At 44.6% G+C, this 26,106-nt stretch overlaps 1 protein-coding gene across 2 annotated transcripts in view; it reads right to left on the bottom strand.

Annotated features, from left to right (window-relative positions):
* Positions 1-17,060, bottom strand: part of TRAM1 (translocation associated membrane protein 1) — a 31,914-nt gene extending 14,854 nt beyond the window's left edge. Inside the window, exons 1-6 of one of the 2 annotated variants that reach the window (XM_001924618.6) lie at positions 16,680-17,060; positions 8,258-8,321; positions 6,668-6,789; positions 6,434-6,550; positions 5,257-5,315; positions 3,538-3,622 (exon numbers count right to left, since the gene is read on the bottom strand). In XM_001924618.6, the coding sequence (XP_001924653.3) occupies positions 3,538-3,622; positions 5,257-5,315; positions 6,434-6,550; positions 6,668-6,789; positions 8,258-8,321; positions 16,680-16,802 (570 nt within the window). In that variant the 5' untranslated portion in view covers positions 16,803-17,060. The remainder of the gene's footprint in view (positions 1-3,537; positions 3,623-5,256; positions 5,316-6,433; positions 6,551-6,667; positions 6,790-8,257; positions 8,322-16,679) is intronic. The other variant, XM_013988065.2, reaches the window with a different exon arrangement.

Genomic DNA, 26,106 nt, shown 5'->3' with positions numbered 1-26,106 from the left:
TTTCTCCATTTCTTTGTAGGATTGGTTCAAAACAATCACTGTACTAGTTTTCTCCAGTAAAGAGTTCTTCCAAAAATAATTTTTATAGAGTAAATTTTAAGAAACTGTTTAACACATATGCAGCTGTTACTTTCAAATTATGCTAATTACTTGCAACAGTTACTTTCGACTGTCATATGTAGGTGTTAAAAATAGTTTCAGTTAAGTTCTAAGTTATGCAAATTAGTCCATAAAAATTAGATTGCATTTCTGGAGAAATGCCATCTGGCAGGAACTGGTAAGAAAAGAGCTTTGAGAACTAAAGTGAACAATTACTTTGAAATGTCCCTCTTTACTTACATGGTCAATGAACAAGATATAGATGTATGAATTAATAACGAAACCCAGATGTATTATGTCCAAGGGTATAAAAGTACATGAGGAAAGCTTTAAATATCTGAGCCATGGTACTAAGACATCAAGGAGCCATGACGGTCTCAGCAGCACTGCCTACCAGAACTTTCTGCCATGATGGACGCACTCTCTATCTCTAATCCAAAACAGCATAGAGGATTTCCCGTTGTGGCTCAGCAGTTGGTGAACCTGACTAGGATCCATGAGTATGCGGGTTTGACCCCTGGCCTTGCTCAGAGGGTTAAGGATCTGGCGTTGCCGTGAGCTGTGGTGTAGGTGGCAGACCTCGGATCTGGCGATCCGGCATTGCTATGGCTGTGGAATAGGCCGGTGGCTACAGCTCCGATTGGACCCCTAGCCTGGGAGCCTCCTTGTGCCGAGGGTGTGGCCCTAAAAAAAAGACAAAAGACAAAAAACAAAAACAAACAAATAAACAAAAAGCCAGTGGGGCTGAAACACAGAAAGTGAGAGGAAGTGGATTATAAGATGAGATAAAGGACACTAAAAAAGACCAAAAAAAAACAAAACAAAAAAATAGCAGAGTGAAGCCATGTGTGGCAAATGAGCACTTGTGACAGGGCTGGTGTGACCAAGAAGTTTTGTTTCTGATTCATTTAAATGTGGCAGGGGCTGCCGTTTTGGACTGTGCAGCTTTTGGATGTCTATGGTTCATACTCAGTGCTTACTGAATATGAAGGGTTATTGGAAATGGTGAGTCAAAGACTTTTATCTTAAGACAGTTCTTTTTTTTGGGGGGGCGTTTAGGGCCGCACCCACGGCATATGGAGGTTCCCAGATTAGGGGTCGACTCTGAGCTACAGCTGCCAGCCTATACCCCAGCCACAGCAATGCGGGATCCTTAACCCACTGAACGAGGCCAGGGGTTGAACCTGCATCCTCATGGATGCTCAAGTACCTAGACTCATGAACTAACTCTTTAGGGTATATATAGAAATAAGTGTTTATAGCTTTCGAGAAGGCAGAGATAAAATGGTCCCTGCAAGGGTGGTTATATTTCTATTTTGGAAAGCTTCTTCAAGTAAGAGGATTTTTAAAACAATGCTTTAAGTGTGGAAAAACTTAAAATACATACAACAGACTGTAATAAATCCCCATATACATATCATTCAACATCATGGTTGTTAACTCATCTCTAGACTTCTTTTATCTATTGCCTCATCTGCATACCATTTGATACATAGAGATTTTTAAATAATTTCTCCCCCAAAAAGAGAATAAAAATACTTGATTAATATATTAGAGAGAAGAGTTCCCGTCGTGGCACAGTGGTTAACAAACCCGACTAGTATATATGAGGTTGCGGGTTTGATCCCTGGCCTCACTCAGTGGGTTAAGGATCCAGCGTTGCTATGAACTGTGGTGTAGGTCGCAGACACAGCTTGGATCTGGTGTTGCTGAGGCTCTAGTGTAGGCTGGCAGCCATAGCTCCGATTATAGACCCCTAGCCTGCGAACCTCCATATGCTGCAAGTACAGCCCTAAAAAGACAAAAAAAAAATAAAATAAATAAAAATAAAAAAATATATATATTTATATATATGAGAAAACTGGTGTGCTGGTATTATAAAATCAGAGAGTGTCAGTGTGAATGAGGCCCTTTGAGGGAGAAGAAGAAAAGGGGACCGGGAGGATTCCTGCTGTGGCTCAGCAGTGACAAATCTGGCTAGTATCCATAACGATGTGGGTTCGATCCCTGGCCTCACTTAGTGGGTCAGGGATCCGGCGCTGCAGTGAGTTGTGGTGTGGGTTGCAGATGAGGCTCGGATCCTGAGTTGCTGTGGCTGTGGTGCAGTGGTGCAGGCGGGCAGCTGCAGCTACGATTGGACCCCTAGCCTGGGAGCTTCCATATGCTGCAGATGTGGCCCTAAAAAAAAATAAAGGGACCAGGGGAGGGTGGCGGGCACAGATGGGAGACATGTTTAGAGCACAGGTGAGCAGCTCAATTTAAATGTTTCTTGTTTTTTTTTTTTGTTTTTGTTTTTTTTTTTAGGAAATATAGAAACTATAAACTACGAAGGAGGCTACTGCAGTGCTCTTGTAGTTCACTTACTGTTCAAACGAAGCAGACAAACAAACATTTTTCCCACCTATTTCAGGAAAAGCTTCAAGGTGAATGAAGCGTTTCCTGAACTTAACTATGGTTTACTTTTCTTAATACTGATTTTTTCTTTGGGACTAAAACATAGTCGTAGAATAATTAATCCATTCGGTCTCACTTGTGCAACTGCAAAGAATACCAATAACAGAAAATGAATATTACATTTTAAGGTTTGTTTAAATTTTTTTTTTTTTTTTTTTTTTGTCTTTTGTCTTTTGTCTTTTGTTGTTGTTGTTGTTGCTATTTCTTGGGCCGCTCCCGTGGCATATGGAGGTTCCCAGGCTAGGGGTTGAATCGGAGCTGTAGCCACCGGCCTACGCCAGAGCCACAGCAACACGGGATCCGAGCCACGTCTGCAACCTACACCACAGCTCACGGCAACGCCAGATCGTTAACCCACTGAGCAAGGGCAGGGACCGAACCCGCAACCTCATGGTTCCTAGTCGGATTCGTTAACCACTGCGCCACGACGGGAACTCCCTAAATTTTAATTTATTTTAAATACAGTTTTAAAATGAGATACTGGCATGTCTAAGGTCCCCCCCAAGTTAAAAATAATTACTAAAGGTTTTTTCAAAAAACACCTAAGGATACTTTGTTTCTGTGGAAAGAGAGGAGGTGAGGGAACCATGGGGGAAGGGTAGAGGTTAGAGACATGAGGACATATCTCTCTCTCTTTTTTTTTTTTTTGCCTTTTAGGGCCACACCCATGGCATAGGGAGGTTCCCAAGCTAGGGGTCGAAACTGAGATGTGGTTGCAGGCCTACAGCACAGCCACAGCAACATCAGATCCAAGCGGCGTCTGCAATCTACACCACAGCTCGAGGCCACACCGGATCCTTAACCCAGTGAACAAGGTCAGGGATTGAACCTGTGTCCTCATGGATGCTAGTCAGATTTGTTTCAGCTGAGCCATGATGGGAACTCCCAGGAAATATCTAATTTTAGAAAGACTTTTCAAAAAAAAAAAAGGAAAAAAATGAAAAATGACAAGACAATTTTTAAAACTCTAAGGTTCTTGCTTACTTTTTTGGTTTTCTGGAAGTAGAGTTCAGGAAAAGCATGAAACCAGTATGCCAACTGTGATATGTAGAAAAACTTCATTTGAAATCTGTACAACATAAGAAGGTAAAAAATATCCTTTAAAGCATAATGGTTTTAAAGAATAAAGTAAAAACAAACACTGGAAATCAGGATCTATTAAGGAGCTGCCTCGATGTCATCATTTCAGGTTCCCTTACAATACTCGTGTACTTTACACAACTGTCCAACAGCCACCCCCTGCCCCAGCTCCCTAGGGTCTCTCCACCCTCAGTCAGTTCCTCTGGAACGAACAGCAGAAGCAAAGCCATTACCTGCAGAACTCTGTTAACATGCAAGCGAGCTGTGAGGAAGCAGTCTCTTACCTATTAGTTAATTGCTACTGATGAGTATGTCATGGTAGCTACTGAAAACATAAGACTCTGAGAGAATCAAATCACAGATCTGTAAGGTTTCATCAAAAGGGAAGTTGAAGGGCAAAAGGATGGATGGAAAAGTGAAAGCGCACAGATCTAGCATCACCTGAAACTGGGATGGTCCCAATTTCAAACATGCCCTGGCTTTTCTTTTTTAAAGGGAAATACGGTTAACTCGGCCTGGTTCAGACACTGAGAGTCCAAAGAAACGGAAGCCCACCAGGATTCAAGAGAGGAGTAAGGCACTGACACCCTCCCCCAGGAGACAATCCTAATCAGCCTAGAATCCAGTCTCCTCCTCACAGCCCACCCCTCCAGTCCTCCTGCTTTCTCTTGGTTCCCCCCTGCCTCTCCTCCAGAGGTCTAATAGGACACAAAGCCACTCTGAATAATCCCAGGGGGTGGGGAGAGGGAGAAGGTACAGTTTCACACACGTATGATGTCTATCTCCTCAGTCTATAAGAGTGTGCTGAATGAATATAACTTTTAAAAGTTAGAATGGCTCAGGAGAGTGGGCAATATTGCAGGGCCATGTTATTTCCTCCTTATCTTTTTCTCCAATTCTCACATCACAATGCACTTACTGAACACTGTGTAGATGATAAGCAGCTACAGCCTGGCACAGCAAAGGAAATAGAAGACACAGTACTTGCTTGACAAGCACACAGACATGCTTGGTGGGCCTGGGTCTAATATAAAACTTACGTAAATGAGACAATTACAGAACAGCTAGGACAATGTACAAACCTAAAATACTACACACCAAATGACAAATTCAGGAAAGGAGAAGCCAATATAGGCTAAAGGAGCAAGGAAAATATGGACTAGAAGTCCTAGAGCTGGGCTTGAAGAATGAATAACTGTACAGAACCCTCAGGGCCAGCAAAATAAAAAAAAAGAAACAGCCCCTACCCTCTAGTTTATAGTGTAAGAGACTGAGAAATGGAAGGAGTGAAGAGACTGAGGGCAGAGAAAAGGAGCCCAAGTATGCAGAAGATGGATCAGCAACAAGAAAGGATGAGGGAGAAGAAAGGGAAGACAGAGGATTAAATCAGGATTACTGCGGAAATCAGTAAATCAGTTTTCTATGGGTAACCAACACGCTGAAAAGATTACATACATGAACAAAGCACACAAGACTTATTTTTCTTATGGTGGTGGGACTGTCAAAGACATACCTATTGTATGAATCTGCCTAAGGTCCTAATGAGAATAACAAGAACAAATTCTGCTTAAAAGTGACTTGCATGGTGCTTAACTAAGAAAAGCCCACCCAAAACTGACTTACGTCATCAGATTATGGGGATAGGCCCTCCACAGGATAGTTGGGTCTGAAATGTAGTTTTCCTAAGAGAGAAGATAGATACAAAAATTAGCTTAATGAACATGCAAGCTTCTTAAAAAATAATATAGTGTTTTCATTTCTTGCACATTTCTAATTCTCCACATCAAGTTCCAAAAAGCCTACCAAAGTCAAACTTTTTAGATGTTTTAGTTATTTTCCATTCAGTTCAACTGCTTACTTGAGTGTAATGAAAATCAATTTGAGTGATGTAAAGTCAAATATGACATAATTTCTGGGTTTCGAAATTCTTTCAATCCAGTAGAATGAAAGAGACATGTATGCAAACAAACATAACACAACCAAAAAACAGTAATGGTACGGAACAGGGTCCAGCAGCTACTGGGGGAGGGTGAATGCTGTCTTGCGTAATCAGGGAAAGGATCAGAAGGAGGTGGCACCGGACAGGGGACAGAAGATCAAGGTGCTGCCGAGTTGTACAGGAGTAAGTCCACACAATAACCAAGTCTTTTCCCTAGATAACCAGATCTGTTTATGAGAATTATTGCACACGGATACATTAAAAAAAAAAACCTTGGAAGTAGTGCAGCAGGTTAAGGATCTGGCACTGCCTACACGCAACCTGTACCACAGCTCATGGCAACACTGGATCCTTAACCCACTAGGCGAGGCCAAGGATCGAACCTATGTCCCTCATGGACTCTAGTCAGTTCATTTCTGCTGACCCATGACAGGACCTCTGGACTGTTTTTAAAGAAGGAAATGACTGGAAACTGTACAACTCAGGTAACCTAGTAAAAGTATCACTGTCATTTTTCCCTTTTTGCAATACAGAGATATCTGCAAATGACTCTAAGATATGAAAACAAGACTTGGATTGACAAAAAATGCGTAAGGCTTCCTGAAACATTAAACCTAGCTGGCAAGTTTTGCTATATAAAACCTAGTTAAAAGAGAGGCTTACTGATGGAAATTGAGTTACACCAGTTCAGCAGCAGAACTTCATTCAAAGCTTAGCAAGGAAGAACAATAATAGAAGAGGAATTTTTCCAAGGTTCACGGTTTGCTTATGAGCATTAACAATAGGACATCACTTTCCGTTCTGGGTATATAAAACGTAAATACAGTGAGAGATGAAAATTTAAACACAGAGCATACTTACAGATATTAGAATGAATGTGCCCCAAATACAAGAAAACAGGTAGAATGCACTAAGCTGACCAGATTCATTAAACTTGCTGTGTTTCGTTTTGGAGAAGTGCATTCGCCTGTTAATTTTCTAAAAATGGAAACAACTATTAATAATTAAGATCATATAAGATATTCACTATATGACTATCACAGTATGGAGAGCTAGTATTTTACAAAGTATAGATTTCTAAGATTGTATACTTACATCCAACACATACTCTTGAATTATGGCATGAATAATTATCGCCACTAGCATGTAGAAGAAAACGGTAGCCAAATCTTTGATACCATAGTAATAAAGGAACGCTGATTCAGTAGCTTGTTCTTCTGAAGGCCAAAAAGGACAGGACACACACACACACAAAAATATACATGAGATTATAAAAACAGCACTAAGTACAACATAGTTATGGAAACAAACAAGAGGAGACTAACCTAGTAAAAATAAGTTCTATAGGAATGTCATGAAGATTTGCTTTTGGAGACCTTGAATCTTAGGAGCAATGAAAACCAAGGAGACCACCTACAAGTCCAAAGCTTCAGAGATTTCTTACAAAGACTTGACGCGTGTTAGTCACAGCCATCAAAGACCAAAGAACAGGGAGGGGAGGGGAGGGCACACTCAGATCCTGGAGGAAATTGAAAACTGCTCTCCTCCCAGGTTATAGTAAAGTTATACTTAGCCCATTTGCCTGTCTTTTCAAAGAACTTTAGAAACTTTCTACTTTCTAGCTCTACTTTCAAACTAGATACCAACACATTTATGATTATGAGGGAAAAACTGACTTAAGTTGGATTTGACTTAGTTTTGAACTCTTAAGCAGTAGAGACAGAGGAAACTGCTACTTATAATAGTTTTCCATCTTTAAAATTGCTACAGTTTTTCAGAACAAACCTTAATCAAATACTTATGAATTGATGAAAGAGCTTTGTTCTTCTCTGGCAAACTCAAATTTCAGAACAACTTTGTGGTTTTGAGTCACGTGATATCCAAGTTACTAAATCAAATATTTACAAAACGATGTAACTGAACGAAAACCCGACTGACTCCATGTTGTATAATGGATCTTACACTCTCAACACAGACACTCGGGGCAAGTTTACTGCCTATGTTAACATTTTGTTTACTAAATACCTCAATTCCCTCACCCATGCTAGTTAAGTATATTATTGTATTCAAGTATAATCAACTTCCAATAACAACTTGATTTTCACATAGCATCATTCAGAAAAACTTTTTGAGATAAAAACTAAAAGTGTATTTTGGATGCTATTACCAGAAAATCCCTAGAGCTTACTGACATTTTCTCTAATCAAAACAGAGGACAGAACAGTAGAGCACAACAAAAATGGGAAAATAAAATGGGTTTTACATGTCTGAAACAGAACTCGCAGTCAGAAAAGCTGAACCTGAACATTGGACCTTTAGAAATCTTGACTGAACAATGACTCTTCAGACAAATGTAAAATATCTATTAGGATTTTCTTATGAAAAGATCAGAGGAAGAGAAACCAAAAAAAAAAAAAAAAAAAAAAGGAGTCTTTGATGGAATTTCAAATCCACTTACAAAAATATACAATAAACATTAAACACATAAAAACTGATCTTCATACAATATCTAGGGTGCAGTCAACCAAAAACATCAATCTTGCCTCACAAAACCAGCAGTAATATTCAGTCTTATCATGAGATCTGTGAAAATAATGAAGAACCTAGTGTTTATGGAAATTTCCAAGGCTGTCCAACTGAACTCTTCTACTTAACTAGAAAATTCCAAAACATATAGCCACCTACCTGTTGCAGGGAGGGTAACATTGTACTGAAGAGTAACAAAAATTATAGAGGCTTTCGCTGTTATCTAGAAAGAAGAAAAGAAGATCAAGTGAGTTTGTGACCTTCTCCCAAACAGCAAACAGGGCGGTGGGGCGGGGGGGTGCTGCAAGTTCTGTGCCCCCAGCTAAGGACTGAGAGTACTCCAGTTCCTGTGGCACCCCCAAAAGCACACCTGGAATTCTTGATCACCAAGGGGCTGAGCTTGGAAGTTCACATATTCACCCTGCAGTTTCAGATGAGTCTGTGCAATTCAACCCTAACTTTAAGATTTTAAAAGAGAGGAGTTCCCGTTGTGGCGCAGTGGTTAACGAATCCGACTAGGAACCATGAGGTTGCGGGTTCGGTCCCTGCCCTTGCTCAGTGGGTTAACGATCTGGCGTTGCCGTGAGCTGTGGTGTAGGTTGCAGACGTGGCTCAGATCCTGCGTTGCTGTGGCTCTGGCGTAGGCCCGTGGCTATAGCTCCGATTGGACCCCTAGCCTGGGAACCTCCATATGCCGCGGGAACGGCCCAAGAAATGCCAAAAAAAAAAAAAAAAAAAAAAAAAAAAAAGATTTTAAAAGAGAGACTGTCGTGCCAGTAAACAGTGTGTTGATAACGTGTTTCTTCTAGACCTGCACAATGAAGGCAGGATTCCCATCAAAAACTTTTTGAATGTAAATTAATGAAAGAGGAGGAAGCATAGTTACCATAACAAAAATGGATATGAGGTAGGGTCTGTGGCGTGTGCGTTCATCTCCCACACACTTGGCAGAGTTACATGGTCCATAAATATTTAACTGACCCGACTACTGGTAAAAGTGGTCAGAAGACAGAAATGGAGCGCTTACTCAATATTTACAGGCACCAGGCACTGTCCTAGGCAAGAAAGGATAACAAAGATGAATGATAGAATCCTGATGACTAGAAACTTAGTCGGGCCTGGGAGACAGGTAAACAAATTGTTATAGTGCCATAGAACCCGTGCCCAATCGAACTCAAGATAAACAAAGTATTTCCTTGGCTTTTGATTCCTTTCTGGGGTGAGGAATGAGGCATGCTCTGGAAAGGCTTCGCAGGGATGTGGCACGGAGCTCTACTGCTGGAAGACAAAAATCCCTGGGCTCACGAAGGGATGAAGAGGCTAAGAGAAACAGAAGTGCAAAGGTCAAGGAGCAGTAAACAGGAGGTCAGGCCTGGGCAAACCTCAGGAAGTGGTAGAAGGGCCTAGAAGTTACCAAGAGCTAGAAAGGGTCTACTTTGTTGAGGTAAGAAGTTTAGATTTTACTTTAGCCCAACTAAATGATGAACAGGGGGAAGTTATTTGTCTTTCTGGAAAGATGGCTCACTGTGGCAGGTTACTGGGCTCTGAAGGGCCTTCACGGACCCCTATCTTTCTAGGACAAGAACAAAACTGGCCATGGGGTCCACAGCACATTCCAGGGGCCGGCCCCTCTGCTCAGCCTCTCCAGCCTCTCCTGAGACCACGTCCTTAGCTCCCTGCATTCCTCCTGCCACAGGCTCTGGGACTTGGTTTTTACTTCAAACACTGTCAGAAAACCTCTCTGCTTCGGATCTCAGTTCAAGCACAACTTTTCCAGGAAGCCCCCTCCATCTCCTCGGGTAGGTCATCTCTGAGGTTAGATGACCTCAGAGACCGGTGTCCCTTACAGAACACATTCTGTTGGTGGGATTATATTACTACCTGCTGCCTGCCTCACTCCTGGGACAGCAGGCTCCATGGGACCACACCTGTTTCTGCTCATCACCACATGTTTAGAGCCCAGCACTGCGAATGGCACATATCAGGTGACCAATCAATAGTACTGAATAAGAATTAGATAAAAGAGGCAGAATAAGGCTTGCTAAGCAAGAGGGAGGAATCAAGGATTATGTACTGATGCCTCAACAACTAGGGGAAAAGCGACACTATTAATACAAATGTGGAATGCAGGAGGAAGGGAGGTTTTAGGGAAAGAAGAAATTGAGTTTTAGATAAACTTAGATTTCTGCGAGACATACAGATGGAAACACCAAGAGGCAGGTAAGGCCCACGTCTGGAACTCTGCTGGGAGACCCTATCTTAAGCATCTGGAAGTCTCTATTTACAGGCAGCACACAGTACATGGTCAAGGCTGTGGAAGTTAGGACTTGATGAGAAATAGGACAAGATCAGAACCATGGAGAGACCACAGAAAAAGCTGGTGAGAAATACGAATGACTGAAGAGAGAACGGAGATTGATGCCCCAAAGCCAAAGGGGAAATGTTTTCAAAGGTAAACAGGCATTAAACTTTGCGTTGATAAAATCATAATTTCAAAAGAGCTGTGTCAAGAAAAGAGTGCAATGGAAAGGACAATTTAAGAAAGTCACCAGTGGCCGCAGCTTGCGTGATTCCAATGAAGAAGTGAGAGCAGAAGCCACATCAGAGAGGACTGCAGAGCACGAAAGGAACAAAGGGGCTCCCAGCGGTAGATGCCAGGGCAGGGCTGATGTTCTGTGATGAAAGAGGACGAGCCTGTGCGGGGGCAGTCAGGAAAGGGGCTGGGGCCAGGGAGAATTTAAACATGTCAGGGCAGAATGGACCCAGAGCTCTGGTAGGGAATGAAATACAAGGACAGCGCTCCAGGTTAATCCTGAGCAGTTTTCCTCTTTGACCAGGCAGAAGCAAAAATGATGAGACCTGTAAGTTCAAAAGACAAGAAATGGAAGAAACTCACATCTGATAAACTCTCACTATCCCCATGGGAGAAAAAAAACCAATGTCATCTGTTGAGCATAGCTGAGGACTCAAATGATGAGTATTTTTATAGTTCTTTTGGGAAAGAAGTTGGCCAGGGGAAAGTAAAAAGATCCCTGGGTATTATTGATATGAAGTCAGAAACCTTTCATTTGTAACATTATCTATCAGCATGAGTGTCTGACTTTCTCTGACAACCCTTAGCAACCCAGGGGAGGCACAGAAAAGGCAGCTGGCAGGCTGCAGCCACAGGTGGTGATGCGCAGGCCAAAGAGGGAGAGAGGCTGAGCTGGCAAGGGAGCTGGGCCTGGGGAGAGCATGGACAAGTGGCTGAAGCCTGCATGAAAGGAAAGGAAAGCAACGAAGGTGCTAATACACTGGAGAAAAAGAAGGGGACGAGACACCACAAAAGCTCGGACAAGGTAGAGAGCTGGCAGCTGAGCAGCAGAAGGAGGGAGAGGGACAACATGTAGGCTGTGGCTGAGCTCTGCTCTGCCAGAATCAGGATCTGGAAATAAGGCAGGCCTGGGAGATAAAGCCGTGACATGACGGGGGTCGATATATAAAGGTCACCTGACTAGAAAAGGCCTGTAAGGCCTTTCTGTATTACATTTTGGGTCATTCACACAGATGCATGGGAACAGAATGATGACATGAGTTTCCAGGGGAACACTACTTTCAAGCAGTTATTTTTAATAAAGTTGACTGGTTACTGAATTTTATGTTTTAATAGCTTTATTTAGATTTCATGCATAAACACACATTCCACACCCCTGTTTTCAGTTTGGAATATGAGGTCACCACTACCATAGCTAAAAAAACTTTTTAAGAGTCCTTTACAAATGACAAGTAAAATTCTTCAAAGATAAATTTAATATCAAATTCCCAAAGCAACAAAAATTAGATTATCTTTTTATGCTAGGCTTCCAAATAAAATTAAAATCTGGCTTTCAGCTAGGTTAGCAGCAGACAGTAAGTAGAAAAAGAAGAGGAAAAATACAAACTGCATACCCCCAGAAAGTTTATAGAAAAATTAAACCAGGAGTTCCTTGGTGGCTCAGCAGGTTAAAGACCTGGCATTGTCACTGCTATGGCTCAGGTTTGATCCCTGGCCCTGGAACTTGAGCATGCTGTGGGTGCGGCAAAAAACAAAACAAAACAAACAAAAAAATTAAAACAAAGGAAAAAGAAAAATTAAACCAGTAATCATGCTCTTGGCCATTTTCTGGCCTCCTAAGCCTCATATCCCAGGCAGCATTGCTTCGGTTAAACAATTATTACAGTTAATCAATAGTAAGACAAATTAGTTTGGAATAAAATATGCTACAAAAATATACAATGTATTCAAAAGTATAAATAACTGAGTTAACAACAATCCTGGACATTTAAAACCCTGCTCTCCATTTATAAGAAAATTTTGAGACTTATTCAGATATATTTTAAACAGGTTACCACAAATTCTGATGAATTATTTAATTTTGTATTGTATACAGTATCATGACTATCATAATATTTCTTTTCTTTTTTTTTTTTTTTTTTTTTTTTTTTGCTATTTACTGGGCCACTCCCGCGGCATATGGAGGTTCCCAGGCTAGGGGTCTAATCGGAGCTGTAGCTGCCGGCCTATGCCAGAGCCACAGCAACACTGGATCCAAGCCGCGTCTGCAACCTACACCACAGCTCACGGCAATGCTGGATCGTTAACCCACTGAGCAAGGCCAGGGACCGAACCCGCAACCTCATGGTTCCTAGTCGGATTCATTAACCACTGCGCCACGACGGGAATTCCAATATTTCTTTAGTGGGCACAGGATGGGGCTTGGTATCTTTTCTTATTATACAGAGATGTTGACTATTTTGTACTTGTTACTACGACACTGACTGGGTGCCTCAGAGATAACAGCAACTTCTGAGTATCAAATCCCACTTCCTCTCCGGCTTACATAAAAATTAAGCCTTTAAAAAAAAAAGAAGGAAAGAAATGTTGGTATTAAGTCATGCTTAAAAATAAAACAAACCTCCCAGACCATTCCATGACAGATATAATTGTAACTGTCCCCTAAACCTGGCATGGCACAAACAACCCAGACTCCTGAGTATCTGGAAAATAACTCCCTGCCAAAAGAAAATAGTCCTAGTGGAAAGATCTAGCTCCTTCTCCAGAGCTTTACTTTCAGAAAGTTCCCCAAGTATCATTACCTCTTTCGACTGTTCAATTTTCCTAACTCCAATTTGAAGCCATTAATTATAGACCGTGATTTGCATTATGTGGACAGATACCGACTGTACTAGAAACATGATTTCAAAATTCACAGCAATTTTACTGGTGGTGCCTGTGGCATGTGGAAATCCCTTGGCCAGCAATCGAACCTGTGCCCCAGCAATGACCCAAGCCACAGCAGTGACAATGCCAGATCCTTAACTGCCAGGTCATCGGGGAACTCCCACAGCAATTTCTGATAACATGAAATTCTCTGCAAATTAAACTCTTCCATTTGCCCCAAACCACAGCTTTATTAACCTTACCGTATATATAATTTATTTATTTATTATTTTTTAATTAAAAAAATTATTTTTTTGTCTTTTTGTCTTTTCTAGGGGCACATGGAGGTTCCCAGGCTAGGGGTCTAATTGGAGCTGTTGCTGCTGGCCTATGCCAGAGCCACAGCAATGCCAGATCTGAGCCGAGTCTGCAACCTACACCACAGCTCACGGCAACGCTGGATCCTTAACCCAAACCCACTGATCGAGGCCAGGGATTGAACCTGAAATCTCATGGTTCCTAGCCGTATTAGTTAACCACTGAGCCACTATGGAAACTCCTATATAACTTTTTTTAGATGCTTACTGTTGGACCCTTCTCTCATATAAAAATGCTCTCTTCTAAGAAAAAAAAAACTGCTGTCTTCTCTTTCCCAACTTTGATAGATAACAAAAGAATAATGAACTACCATTTACGGGATGCTTCCTGTGAGCCAAACACTGAACTAGGCATTATACAAAGTTTAATTCTCAGAGTAATCTGATGAGCCCTATTTTATAGAAAAGCAACCAAGTTGTGAGAAGTTAAATGACATGCCCTAGGTCACCCAGTTAGTGAGCAGTAGAGCCCTAACTCTCATTCAGCACCTATGCTGATTCTTCATTCTGGCTAGTAATATAGTACCTGCTACTGTTTTGTCAATTTCACCATAAATCCTCTGACATTTCCTCAATATATTTACACAAAAGGCTTAACACTTCTGCTGCAAAAACATCAAATTCTCTATTATCCTAGCACAAACACTGTTATTCTATAATTAACATTGAGATTCAACAGCAATTATTATTATTATTTTTGTCCTTTTAGGGTGGCACCTACGGCATATGGATGTTCCCAGGCTAGGGGCTGAATTGGAGCTGCAGCTCCTGGCCACTGCCACAGCCATGCAGGATCCTTAACCCACTAAGCAAGGCCAGGGATTGAACTTGCATCCTCATGGTGGATACTAGTGAGGTTCATTCCCGCTGAGCCACAAGGGGAACTCCAACAGCAATAATTTTAAAGGTCAAGCAGCAAAACTAACCTAGTGAATTTCTTCTCATATATATATAACATGCTTTCAAAACTTAAAACTTTAACATATGGTAAGAAAAATGTAGTACACCCTGCACAAACTTCCTTCTGTATGCTACTTTTAACATTTTTTGAACTGACTTTAAATGCTGCTATTTAGATCTTTGTTGTATCTATTTAAATTGATATATTTTACAGATGTATGTACAAGTGAAAATCCACTTACTGTTAAAAAAAAACCACTGACATGAGAGGCTAGGTACAGGTGGTGAACTTCCCCAAAAATGTGGTAAAAGAACAGGAAATATTTTACATAAAAGCAACATTACAGCATTCTAAGTGTCAGCATTTCTGATTTATATTCCATTTCATTCAAAGCACTGAAGATATACCTTGCAGGTAATATTACTCCTAAATTATATCTTTAAAGTCAGGAATTCCTACCACGTGGAGACGGGTTATGCGTGTTTTACAAAATTGTTCAACATACTGTATACAGAAAAGTATTACTTCCAATAACAAAGCAGAAAGTATATATAAATTTAAAATTTAAAAAGTGAGTACAAATGCTGCATTGCATTTTTAGTATCATATACGTTCATACTTTATAGACTGTGAGATGCCTTCACACCACATTATCTTATCTGTGGCTGTGAGAACACCACAGGTGATGTTACTTCCTTACAAAGAGTAGAAAAAGTGAGGTTTAGCCTTTGATCACTAAATAAGTAAGTAGCACAGGCCCAGCCTAAAAAGAAGTAGGTGACATAAGTCAGTTCACGTCTACCTTCCCTTTCAGGATAACTACTACCTCCTTAGCAGTGGACTAAACGGACATAAATAACAGTCAAGAATAAAAAAAAAAAAAAATCGATATCTAGATCCAGAAAAGCCTATTTGAAGAGAAGCAAAAATAAAATATAAAGTTACCTAATAAGAACCTTAAAAAAAAAAACCCACCTAAAAACTATATTCATCTTTTGGCTGTCTCATTCCACTAGTTTTTTTTTCATGAATTCTTAATGTCACTCATCAAATATTTTGTAAGCACCTCCTACATCCCAGGCCCTATTCTAGACGCTGGAGATTAAGATAAAAAAAATTTTTTTTTCTGCCCTTCCAGGAAGCGCGCGGGGGGGGGCCACAATAAATAAGTAAAATCGTGTATTTGATGGGGCACAAGAGCTAGAGAAAAATTAATTAAAATGAGAAAGAAAATAAGGAATGGGCGTGTGCATTGGGGAGCGAGGCAAAGAAAGCCGTAGGATGTTACACGCTCACCCTGCAAAGTTTATTACCCACATTCAACAGCTGTTAAGTAAGTCATCACAATACTCGATACGTGGGAAGAGAATTTACACACTCCTGACATTTCCATCCTCTCCTACTTCAAGAAACAAAAAGAAAATTATTCGACTCCTCGGCACTGCTATTCAAAACCCCGATTTCTCGACCAGACTTTGCTTCTTTACGGAAAGAGCAAAAAGTCGGGGCAAAAAGTTCGATCACTGGTAACAATACCAGTTTGCGAGATGGGAGTTAAAACAATCCCGCAGCGGTCACTCGCTGCCCCGCGGCCACCGCCCTTCCACTGGGCTGCGGACGCCCGGCTCGGTCCGTCTCACCCCAAACTCCGTGCTACGGCGGCCCCCGCCCCAGGCACCGGGCGCTCCCCGGCCCCCGGGGCCTGGCCAGCCCGCCGCGCCGGCCATTCCCCAGCCCGCCCACCGCCCGCAGCCAGCTCGGCGCTCAGGGGCCGCCCCCGCCGCCCGCCGGCCCCTCGCCGGCTGCCACGTAACCCTTCGCGGGAACCAGGAACTGCGCGGCGCGGCCGGCGGGAGGGGGCGGCGGCGGCGGCGGGAGGGAGGCGTGCACCGTGGCCGAGGGGGCGACCCGGCGGCCCCGACCCCTGCAGGCGGGAAGGCGGCGGCCAGGCCCCCGGGGCCGCGGAGCCCCAGGCCGGGGCGGGGCAGGCCCGCTCCTCCCGGCCGGGCGGCCGGCACCTCCCCGCGGCTGGGGTCCCCCCCAGTCCCGGGCCGAAGGGCTGAGCTGGCAGGCGGGGCCCGGGGAGGGGGGCGGAGGGGCGGTTAGGGAGCGGGCCGGGCTCACCTCGAACATGAGCCCCAGCAGGAAAACCATCGCCATACAGGAGACGATGTCCGCGTGATTCTGCAGGACGAATTCGTGGCTCAGGACCGGGGGGCTCTTGGTGCTCTTCTTGCGAATCGCCATGGTGAAGCCGCCGCCCGTGCCTGCAGGTGCTCCGCCCCGGCTCCGCTCTTCCCAGCTGCTCACCGACTCGCCGCCGCCGCCTCCCCCTGGCTGCTCCTCACAGCCCCGCCGCTGCCGCTCGCTGGGGCTTCACTTCCCATCCCACAGCCAGTACGCAGCCGCCGGGGCCGCCCGGAAAAAAAAAAAAAAAAAAAAAGTAAAACCGAGCCCACACTGAAAGCGAGCATGCGCAGTGGGGAGGCGGCGCTCACTCGTGCTGCGGCCGCCCCTGCGAGTCCGCAGCGCCGCCTAGGGGCCGGAGGCCGTCCGCCCGTGGCCGGGGAGTGTAAAGGAACCTGAGCCGCGCCTCCTGTGCTCCGCTCCAGGGCGGGGGTTGGGAGTCGTTTGGGGCGCGAGCAGGAGGCTTAACTGGCTGAGTCCGCGGCAGGGTCCGAGGGCGGCCACGTGCTGTGGCGTGCAATGCAGCCCATCTGCCTTCCCGCCTTCCTGGCCACCCAGCGCTTGGGTGTCACTGCTTGCTTCCACCCTATCACGTCTTGAAAGCCACTGCCACAGTCACGATAATCTAAACATATGACTACGGCTGAACTACACGAGGGTAGGCACATTCTTCTGTTTTAGCATCTGCCTTAAATATTAACTTCAGAGTTATTTTAAACACTCCTGAGTTCTTTCTCCTGATCCTGGTAGGCTTGAGTTAGTTTTTTAAAAAGAGCAATTCCTATTTGGTCTCACCTACCCATCCCCCATCCCCATCTCCCAATAGCAATCCAACTGAAGACGAGATCAGTTTGGGTTTACTTGCTTCGAACTTATTAACAACACTTCTTGGTAACCTAGGGAGGTGATTTTTAAAAAGTTTGAGGAAGAGACATGTCCTCTTCTTCCATGTTTCTGCCCCAAACAAGATTCCTTTGTATTCTTTCTTCCGATGAGCTATACTGCTATTTACCGATTTGCCAAATCTAGAAACCACAGTCATCCTAGACTAATCCCTTCCAGCATCCTTCCATGTCCAAACTATTACCACTCTGACCACTTCCCCCTTCCCAGTGCTGCAGCCTCGGGGGGGGGGGGGGACTCATCTCTCACCTGTGATATTACAACTCTGGTGAATCCCTTAGTGGGTTAAGAAGGTGAGTATTTTAATCAGAATTCTGTCACTTATTACCCTCATGATCATAGGCTCAATTTCCTCATTTATTAAGGTATTCAAAAATATTTATTGGGCATCTACCATGTGCTAAGGAACTGAAGGAAAAAGACAAATGAACCTATTCTTATGGGCTTTCATTCTAGAATGGGAAGAGGATCTTTTTTATTATTTATTTATTTATTTATTGTCTTTTCTAGGGCTGCACCTGTGGCATATGGAGGTTCCCAGGCTAGGGGTTGAATTGGAGCTGTAGCCCCCGGCCTATACCACAGCCACAGCAATGCCAGATCCAAGGCGCGTCTGCGACCTACACCACAGCTCACGGCAATCCTGGATCCTTAACCCACTGAGTAAGACCAGGGATCGATCCCGCAACCTCATGGTTCCTAGTCATATTCTTTAACCACTGAGCAATGATGGGAACTCCGGGAAGAGGGTCTTTAAACAAGATGTAAAAAGTGAAACATATGTAAAATTGAGCTGAGGGTCTTGGAGAAAAATAAAGCAAGGGAAAGTGTGGGGAAGTTGCATTTGCCTGAAGACCTGAAGAAGTGAAGGAGCAAACAATAAAAAGATATCACCAATAAAAAGGGGATAATTGTAATACCTCTTCTAGTGATTAAATGAGATGATTCAAAGAAAGTGATAAGTAGAAATTTAGGACTCTATAAATATTAGCAATTGGAGTTCCCTGGTGGCTCAGCAGGTTAAGGATCCATCACTATCAATGCTGTGGCAGGTCACTGCTGTGGTTCAAGTTCCATCTTTGGAACTTCTGCATGCCATGGGTGTGGCCAAAAAAAAAAAATGTTAGCTCTTATTATTTTCCTACTTTCTGATCAAACACTTGCTAGTTTTACCTACCTCCAAATCACCTTCCAAATTTATATCAGAATAATAATTCTAACAGGATTTTTTGATGGCCTCCCTTCTCCTTCATGGAAAGGTAGCATGACTGAATGGCACTTCATGGTTTGGCTTCTGCCTGTCCACACAGGCTCATCCCTGCCTGCTTAGGCCCCGGTCTCTTGGTACCAGCATTATTGACTCCCTACCATATACACATGATAGTATGGCATCTTCCTAGACCCTCCCCTGGCTTCCTGCTGGCTGCTGCTTGTGTCTGGAATGTTTTATCCCCTCCCCTCTTCTCCCCAGCATAGGCCTACGGTTCCTTTAGGTCTCCCGCACATATGATCTCATGGAAACCTTCCCTGACTTCTGTGGTCCCTTCTAATGATTCAATTGCTTTTTTTTTTTTTTTTCTTTTTTGGCCACCCACTGAAAAAGAAAGTTCCCAGGCTGGGGGGTCAGATCAGAGCCGTATTTGCAACCTAAGCTGCAGCTGCGGCAATGTCAGATCTTTAACCCACTGTGCCAGGCCGGGGATCGAACCTGCATCCTGGTGCTCCCAAGACGTCACCGCAGCAGGAACTCCTTAATTGCATTTTTAAAAACAATTTTTTAAATGAAATATACTTTATGGTCACCTATTTCAAGAGTATATTTCGATGGTTTTTAGTATATTTATAAAGTTGGGCCACCATCCCATAATCTAACTGAGAACATTTTTATTATCCCCCAAAGAAAGACTTAGTTTTTTGTTCTTGAAACTCATATATGGAATGAAAGACAGACAATAAACAAGTCATTACCAATGGGATGGGCATTTTCAAGACTTGTTTTGGTGAAGGATGCAGTGAACATATTCTAGGTCATTTGGAGATTAATTGTCCCACTAAACTGAAAGGGACTCTTTCAAACCTTGAAATTTAGTTGTCACTGTTGTGTGAGAAAATACCCCCATTTGTTTTTTTTTGTTTGTTTGTTTTTTTCTTTTAGGGTTTCCTCTGTGGCATATGGAAGTTCCCAGGCTAGGGCTGCTACCAAAGCCACAGCAACACTGAATCCAAGCTGCATCTGTGACCTGTGCTGCAGCTCGAGGCAACATCGGATCCTTAACCCACTGAAATCCTTAACCCACTGAGTGGGGCCAGGGATAGAACCTGCTTTCTCATGGATACTAGTCGGGTTCCTAACCCACTGAGCCGCAATGGGAGCTTCCCCCACTGGCTTTTTTTCAGTTGCAGAAACCTACTATAATGTGGTCAGCCTAGGCCTGGGGGTGACCACTGGATTTGGCAAGACAGAGGTGCGTGTCAGTTTTCCAGGATGCCAAGACAGAGTTTGAATAATAAGAGATTTATCACCAATAGCATTTGTGAAAAGTAAACAGGAGAGGAGTGGGTAGACAGAGCCTCCAGCCCACGATGCTGGTCTGACAGCAGTGAAGGGAAGGAGGGAGGGCTGGGTGGGAAGAGCGTCAGACTGAGGTTCAGCCTGAGAAAGTTTCCCCCGGCTCAGTGCTGAGCTCTGACACATTGAGCAGAAGTGTGGGTCCTTGTTCTGCTGCTGTGCTCAGTCAGGGGCTGGGCACTCCTGCTACCTTCCAGAGAAGGCTGCAGCTCTCTCAGGCTCTGGTACCCACCCCTTCCGTGGCCCCTTGAAGCATCCCGTGGTCATTGTCTCAGGATATGCAGTATCCCTCGTGGTTTCCCCACGCCCTGCCCATACCTCAAAAGAGCCCTTTGATGAAAATTTCCCCTAATTATCGAATTTAAATTTGTCATTTGCTCCTGCTAAGATCCTGATTTATTGCAAAGATCAGTAGTGACCTTCAAGAGAGGTTTTCTTTGGGATGATGGGAATAAATGGCTCGTTGGAGTGAGCTCAATAGAGAACGGGAAGTGCCAGGATGGAGGCATGAGAATAAGCAACTCATCTGAGGAGAGTGTCCTCTAAGAGGAGCCAGAGAAATGGGCAAGGAGCTGGAGGGGGGTCGAGGGTTCTAGAGAAAGTTATTGTTTTCTTTTTGGAGATGATCTGTGTGAAAAATTGTTTTTTTGTCTGAAGTATAGATGATTTACAAAGTGATTCAGTTATACATGTGTATACATTCTTTTTTCATATTCTTTTCCATTATGGTTTATCACAGGATATGGAGTATAGTTCTACAGTAGGACCTTGTTTATCCATTGTGTTTGTAATAGTTTGTATCTGCTAACCCCTCCACCCCCCCCAATCCATCCCTCCCTTCCCATGGATATGATCTCTTATATATTTGCAGGCAGAGAGAATGACCCATTAGAGAGAGGAGTTTCTTCTACTGGAGGTACTTGCAGGTACCTAAGAGGTGAGGGCATTTAGTAACAGGGGTGCGGTTCCCACAGTAACCAGAGAGCAGGTTGCTGATAGGTTGAGAATGGCGAAGGGCAAGATGAAGTTGTCTTCAGAGTTCCCTGGTGGCTCAGTGGCTTAAGGATCTGGCATTATTAGTGCTGTGGTGCTGGTTTGATCCCTGGCCTGGGAATTTCTGTATGCCTCAGGCACAGCCGAAAAAAAAAAAAAAATAGATGAAGTTGTCTTCTGGTTGCTTCTATGTTCTTAGTAAAATATGAGATGAAATCATCAGGAGCGGGGACAGTGTACTGGAGTTTGAGGAGAAAATGGGGTAAAATTGTGGGAGGCTGACTGGATGAGAGGAATGTAATCGGCCAGCAGTGCCTACTTGAAACTTGGGGACCTAAATTTAAAGGGACACTGGAAGTTCCCGTGTGACTCAGCAGGTTAAGTATCCAGGGTTGTCCCCGCTGTAGTGCAGGTTCGATCCCTGGCCCCGGGGGACTTCCTCATGCTGCAGGTGCAGCCAAAAATATAAATACAGGTGGAGGGATGGAGAAGGCAGAGTGGGGGTTTGCCAGGCCAGCATGACCGAGGGGCAAGGACGTCGAGGGGGAATGAAGACCAGGCCAGGGGTGATGAAGCAGAGGCTATGAGCATGTGGCCCTTCCCCTCATTAATCTGTCACCCACCACCTTACAAGCCACCTTTTTTGCTGTGAAAGGCGAACCGCTCCTAACTGTGGCCCTGAGGCTGCCTGGCTCTGACTTCTGGTTGAGTTCAGCCAATGAAGACCACTGACCAAGAACCAGAAGGGAGTTGGGAGGTGTATCCCTCCACCCCCCCCATCCCCCTTGCCTTACTTTGGTTCTGGTGGCGGCTGTGTTTTCATGTGACCACAGCGCTGTCCGCCCTGCTCGCACCATCCCAGCTCTTTCTGGGCTCAGCACCTCCTGCCCTCCCCACCTCTTCAGGCTGTTGTTGGTTCCTCATCACTGGAGCCTCTGTCTCTGGTGGTTTCCTCAGCCGGCCCCTCCTCGGTCAGTGGGCCGTTCATGGGACTCTCTCCAGGTAACCCCTTCTGAGCGTGCCGTCTGTTCTTGTCATTTCGGTGTCCCCAGACCCAGAGGACAGAGTGCAAGGGACTCTGAAGGGGGTGCGCCCATGGGGTTGGGGTTGAAGATGCTTGGAGTGAGGCTATTGGCTGAAGGGGAAGTGGTCAGAGAGCAGGATGCTGGGATGAGTACTGGGGTCGCTGGCAGTGATGAAGGGTGAGGGTCACCAAGGCAGACCGATGGGGACATTTTGGAAACAAGGAGTCCAGGCAGTTGTGGGGAAGGTGCTCTCCACACACTCTGCACCTCCTGTTGTCAAGAGGGACTGAAGGAGCAGAATAGCGACTAGTGGGGGAGCCAACTAACGTCTGGCACAAAGGGAGAGGACACAGAGAGCCAGAAAGCTTGGTTAGTGGCTTGGGGGTAGTGGGTGGTGTAGTTGGAGAGTGTGGGCTTCCAGAACAGCTGGGCTTGCTTTCTTTCATTTTTCTTTTTAGGGCCGCACCTGTGGCATATGGAGGTTCCCAGGCTAGGGGTTGAATCGGAGCTGCAGCTGCCAGCCTACACCACAGCCATATCAACTCCGGATCTGAGCCATATCTGCAACCTGCACCACAGCTCGTGGCATCACTGGATCCTTGACCCACTGAGCGAGGCCATGGATCAAACCTGTGTCCTCATGGATACTAGTTGAATTCATTACTGCTAAAGCACCCCTGGGACTCCACTGGTGAGGTTCTTAACCCGCTGAGCCACTATCTGGAACTCCCAGAGGAGCCGGGCTTTCAGAGTGAGGGAGGAGACCTGTCTGTCAGGTGCACGGAAATGCCCACTGCCCCCCTGGGCTCTGTGGTGTGCGGGGCGTGGGAGGGAAGAGCAGTCACCTCCTGAGAAGACTGCGGGGGAGGCAGGTTTCAGTTTCCACTTGGGGCTGCGGGCAAGTTCCTGTGTAAGAGGGCAAAGAAGACGTGTGGGAAGGGGTGGAGGGTGTGGAGCTTTGCAGAGGACACAGTTGGGTTCAAGGGGCTGCAGCGGAAGGGCTGGGGGGAGGTGAGCTTAAGTCTCATAAGGGGATGGAGAGCCACGTGGAGGAGAGAACGGGCTGATGATGGGTGACACTGGAGGTTTGCCTTGGGAGGGGACTAAGCCCGAAAGGTGGGTGCTATCCAAATGGGCTTTTAGGGAAAAGTGGGGAATCGATTCTAATTTTAGCTTCCTTCTCAGGATGGGCGGCTTCAGAAGTTTATAGGGAGGCGTGACTGCCGTTAAGTCCTCTGAAGCTGGGTCACAGTGCTGGGAATGTGGTTGGTTCAGGAGGTCTCTCCTAGGCAGACTGATTGCTCAGGTGTGTCCAGTTTTTTTTTTTTTTTTTTTCCTGCTTGTAAGGCTGTGCCTGTGGCATATGGAGGTTCCTGGACCATGGGTCCAATCGGAGCTGCGGTGCTGCAGCTGGGCCTATGCCACAGCCATCGGCAACACCAGATCTGAGCCACATCTGCGACCTACCCCATAGCTTGCAGCAACACCAATCCTTAACCCACTGAGCAAGGCCAGGGATTGAACCCAAGGCCTCACAGAGAAACTTTTTTTTTTTTTTAAAGGCAACACCCATGGCACATGGAAGTTCCTAGGCTAGGGGTTGAATTGGAGCTGCAGCTGTTAGCCTATGCCACAGTCACAGCAACGTTGGGTCCTTAATCCACTGAGTGGGGCCAGGGATTAAACTTGCATCCTCATGGATACTAGTCAGGCTCGTTTCCAGTGAGCCACAATGGCAACTCCCATGTTGGGTTCTTAACCCACTGAGCCACAATGGGAACTCCCAGCTGTGTCCAGCTTTGGAGGCCATTGTGTATCCAGCATGATGCTGGCTCCTGGGTGTCTGGGTAACAGGTGTTTTGGCAAATGTAGCTTGGACCCCGAAATGTGGAGATTTTCAAGATATTTTTAATGATTTAAAAAAGGACAAAAAGGAGTTCCCGTCGTGGCGCAGTGGTTAACGAATCCGACTAGGAACCATGAGGTTGCGGGTTCGGTCCCTGCCCTTGCTCAGTGGGTTAAGGATCCGGCGTTGCCGCGAGCTGTGGTGTAGGTTGCAGACGCGGCTCGGATCCCACGTTGCTGCGGCTCTGGTATAGGTATAGGCCGGCAGCTACAGCTCCGATTCGACCCCTAGCCTGGGAACCTCCATATGCCGCCGGAGCGGCCAAAGAAATAGCAAAAAGACAAAAAAAAAATAAAAATAAAAAAAAATTAAAAAAGGACAAAAAGCAGGTTGTTTGAAATGGGGTCTCTCCAGGAATATCTGTGGAAAGGGTCACTGTAATTGTGAGAAATAGAAAAAAAAAGGAATGCTGGTCTTTGCCCTCAAAGAGGTTTCCTCTAGTTGGTTGTGCAAGACCTACATCAAAAGGAAAAAAACAGTTCTGAGATGATGGGAAAGTAAATAAGAATGTGTCTAATAGAAGTAAGAGCTTCACTTATGATGGAACATGTAATGTGAGAAAAAAGAATGTATACATATATGTGTAACTGGGTCATCGTGCTGTGCAGTAGAAAAAAAAATAAAAGGTGAAAAAAAAAAGTAAGAGCTAAAGTGGACTGCTGGATTTCAACATCTAAGGGCAAAAGGATGGAAAAGCAGACATTAATATTCTTTGCATAACTACTGTGTTCCAGGTATTTTACTTTCACATGGGTTTTATCATTTCATTTTCACAGAAACCCTGCAAAATAATTGTTATTTTAACCTAGAAAATGGGGAAACTGGAGTTCCTGTTGTGGCTTAGCAGTAACAAACCTGACTAGTTTTGGAAAAAAAGAGAAAAAAAAAAAAAAAAAGGAGTTCACGTCGTGGCAGCAGAAACGAATCCGACTAGGAACCATGAGGACTCAGGTTTGATCCCTGGCCTTGCCCAGTGGGTTAAGGATCTGGCGTTGCCGTGAGCTGTGGTGTAGGTCGCAGACGCGGCTCAGATCCCATATTTCTGTGGCTGTGGCTGTGGCTGACAGCTGTAGCTCCAATTGGACCCCTAGCCTGGAACCTTCCATATGCCGTGTTTTTGGCCCTAAAAAGACAAAAAAAAAAAAAAAAAAAAAAAAAGGTGGGGAGACTGAGCCTCAGAGAGGTTAAATCATTTGCCCAAAGTCCCAGAGCTGGAATCTGTCTGACAAACCCATTCCTGTTTTAATATAAATAGTCTTGCGGGGATTTCACTTACCAGGATGACCCTGGACTTCTGCTCTGGAAACACAAAGCCTTTTTTTTTTTCTTTTTTTCTGCTTTTTAGGGCCACACCCCGGGCATATGGAAGGCCCCAGGCTAGGGGTCTAATCAGAGCTATGGCTGCCGGCCTATGCCAGAGCCACAGAAATGCTGGATCCTTAACCCACTGAGCAAAGCCAGGGATCGAACCTGCAACCTCATGGCTCCTAGTTGGATTCGTTTCTGCTGCCACGACATGAACTCCTTTTTTTTTTTTTCTTTTTCAAAGCAGATCATTTATCTGTTTACACGCTTTGGTTATATCATTTACAGTAAGTTTTAGGAACATAAAATTACACTCATGTTGTGAGGAAATTGTATTTCTCTGAGAAAGCAAAATCACTCCATTAATAGTTGGAAAGGATATAATTTTCTTGAGTATAAATTTTACTGCTATGGAAACTATAAACCAAATTTCTAATGCAGTGTTGTTACCCTTAGGAAAGTTTGGCAGGAAAGGACACGCCATGCTTGGAGGTGGATTTGGCGGTTGAGGGACAGCTGGCTGTGCAATGGTTATGCAAAGGCTGTGACCCACCTGGACCACTCTTGGGTCCCCCCAGGGGCGGGACTGTGACTTTTTGACCTCCGGAAGCTTAAGGAGCCCAAGATGGAGTGTCTATCCTTATTTATCCTCTGCCTTACTTG

This window comes from Sus scrofa, chromosome 4 (genome assembly GCF_000003025.6).
Source record: "Sus scrofa isolate TJ Tabasco breed Duroc chromosome 4, Sscrofa11.1, whole genome shotgun sequence".
Classification (NCBI taxonomy): Eukaryota; Metazoa; Chordata; class Mammalia; order Artiodactyla; family Suidae; genus Sus; species Sus scrofa.
This window is presented reverse-complemented; position numbering and strand designations above follow the sequence as displayed.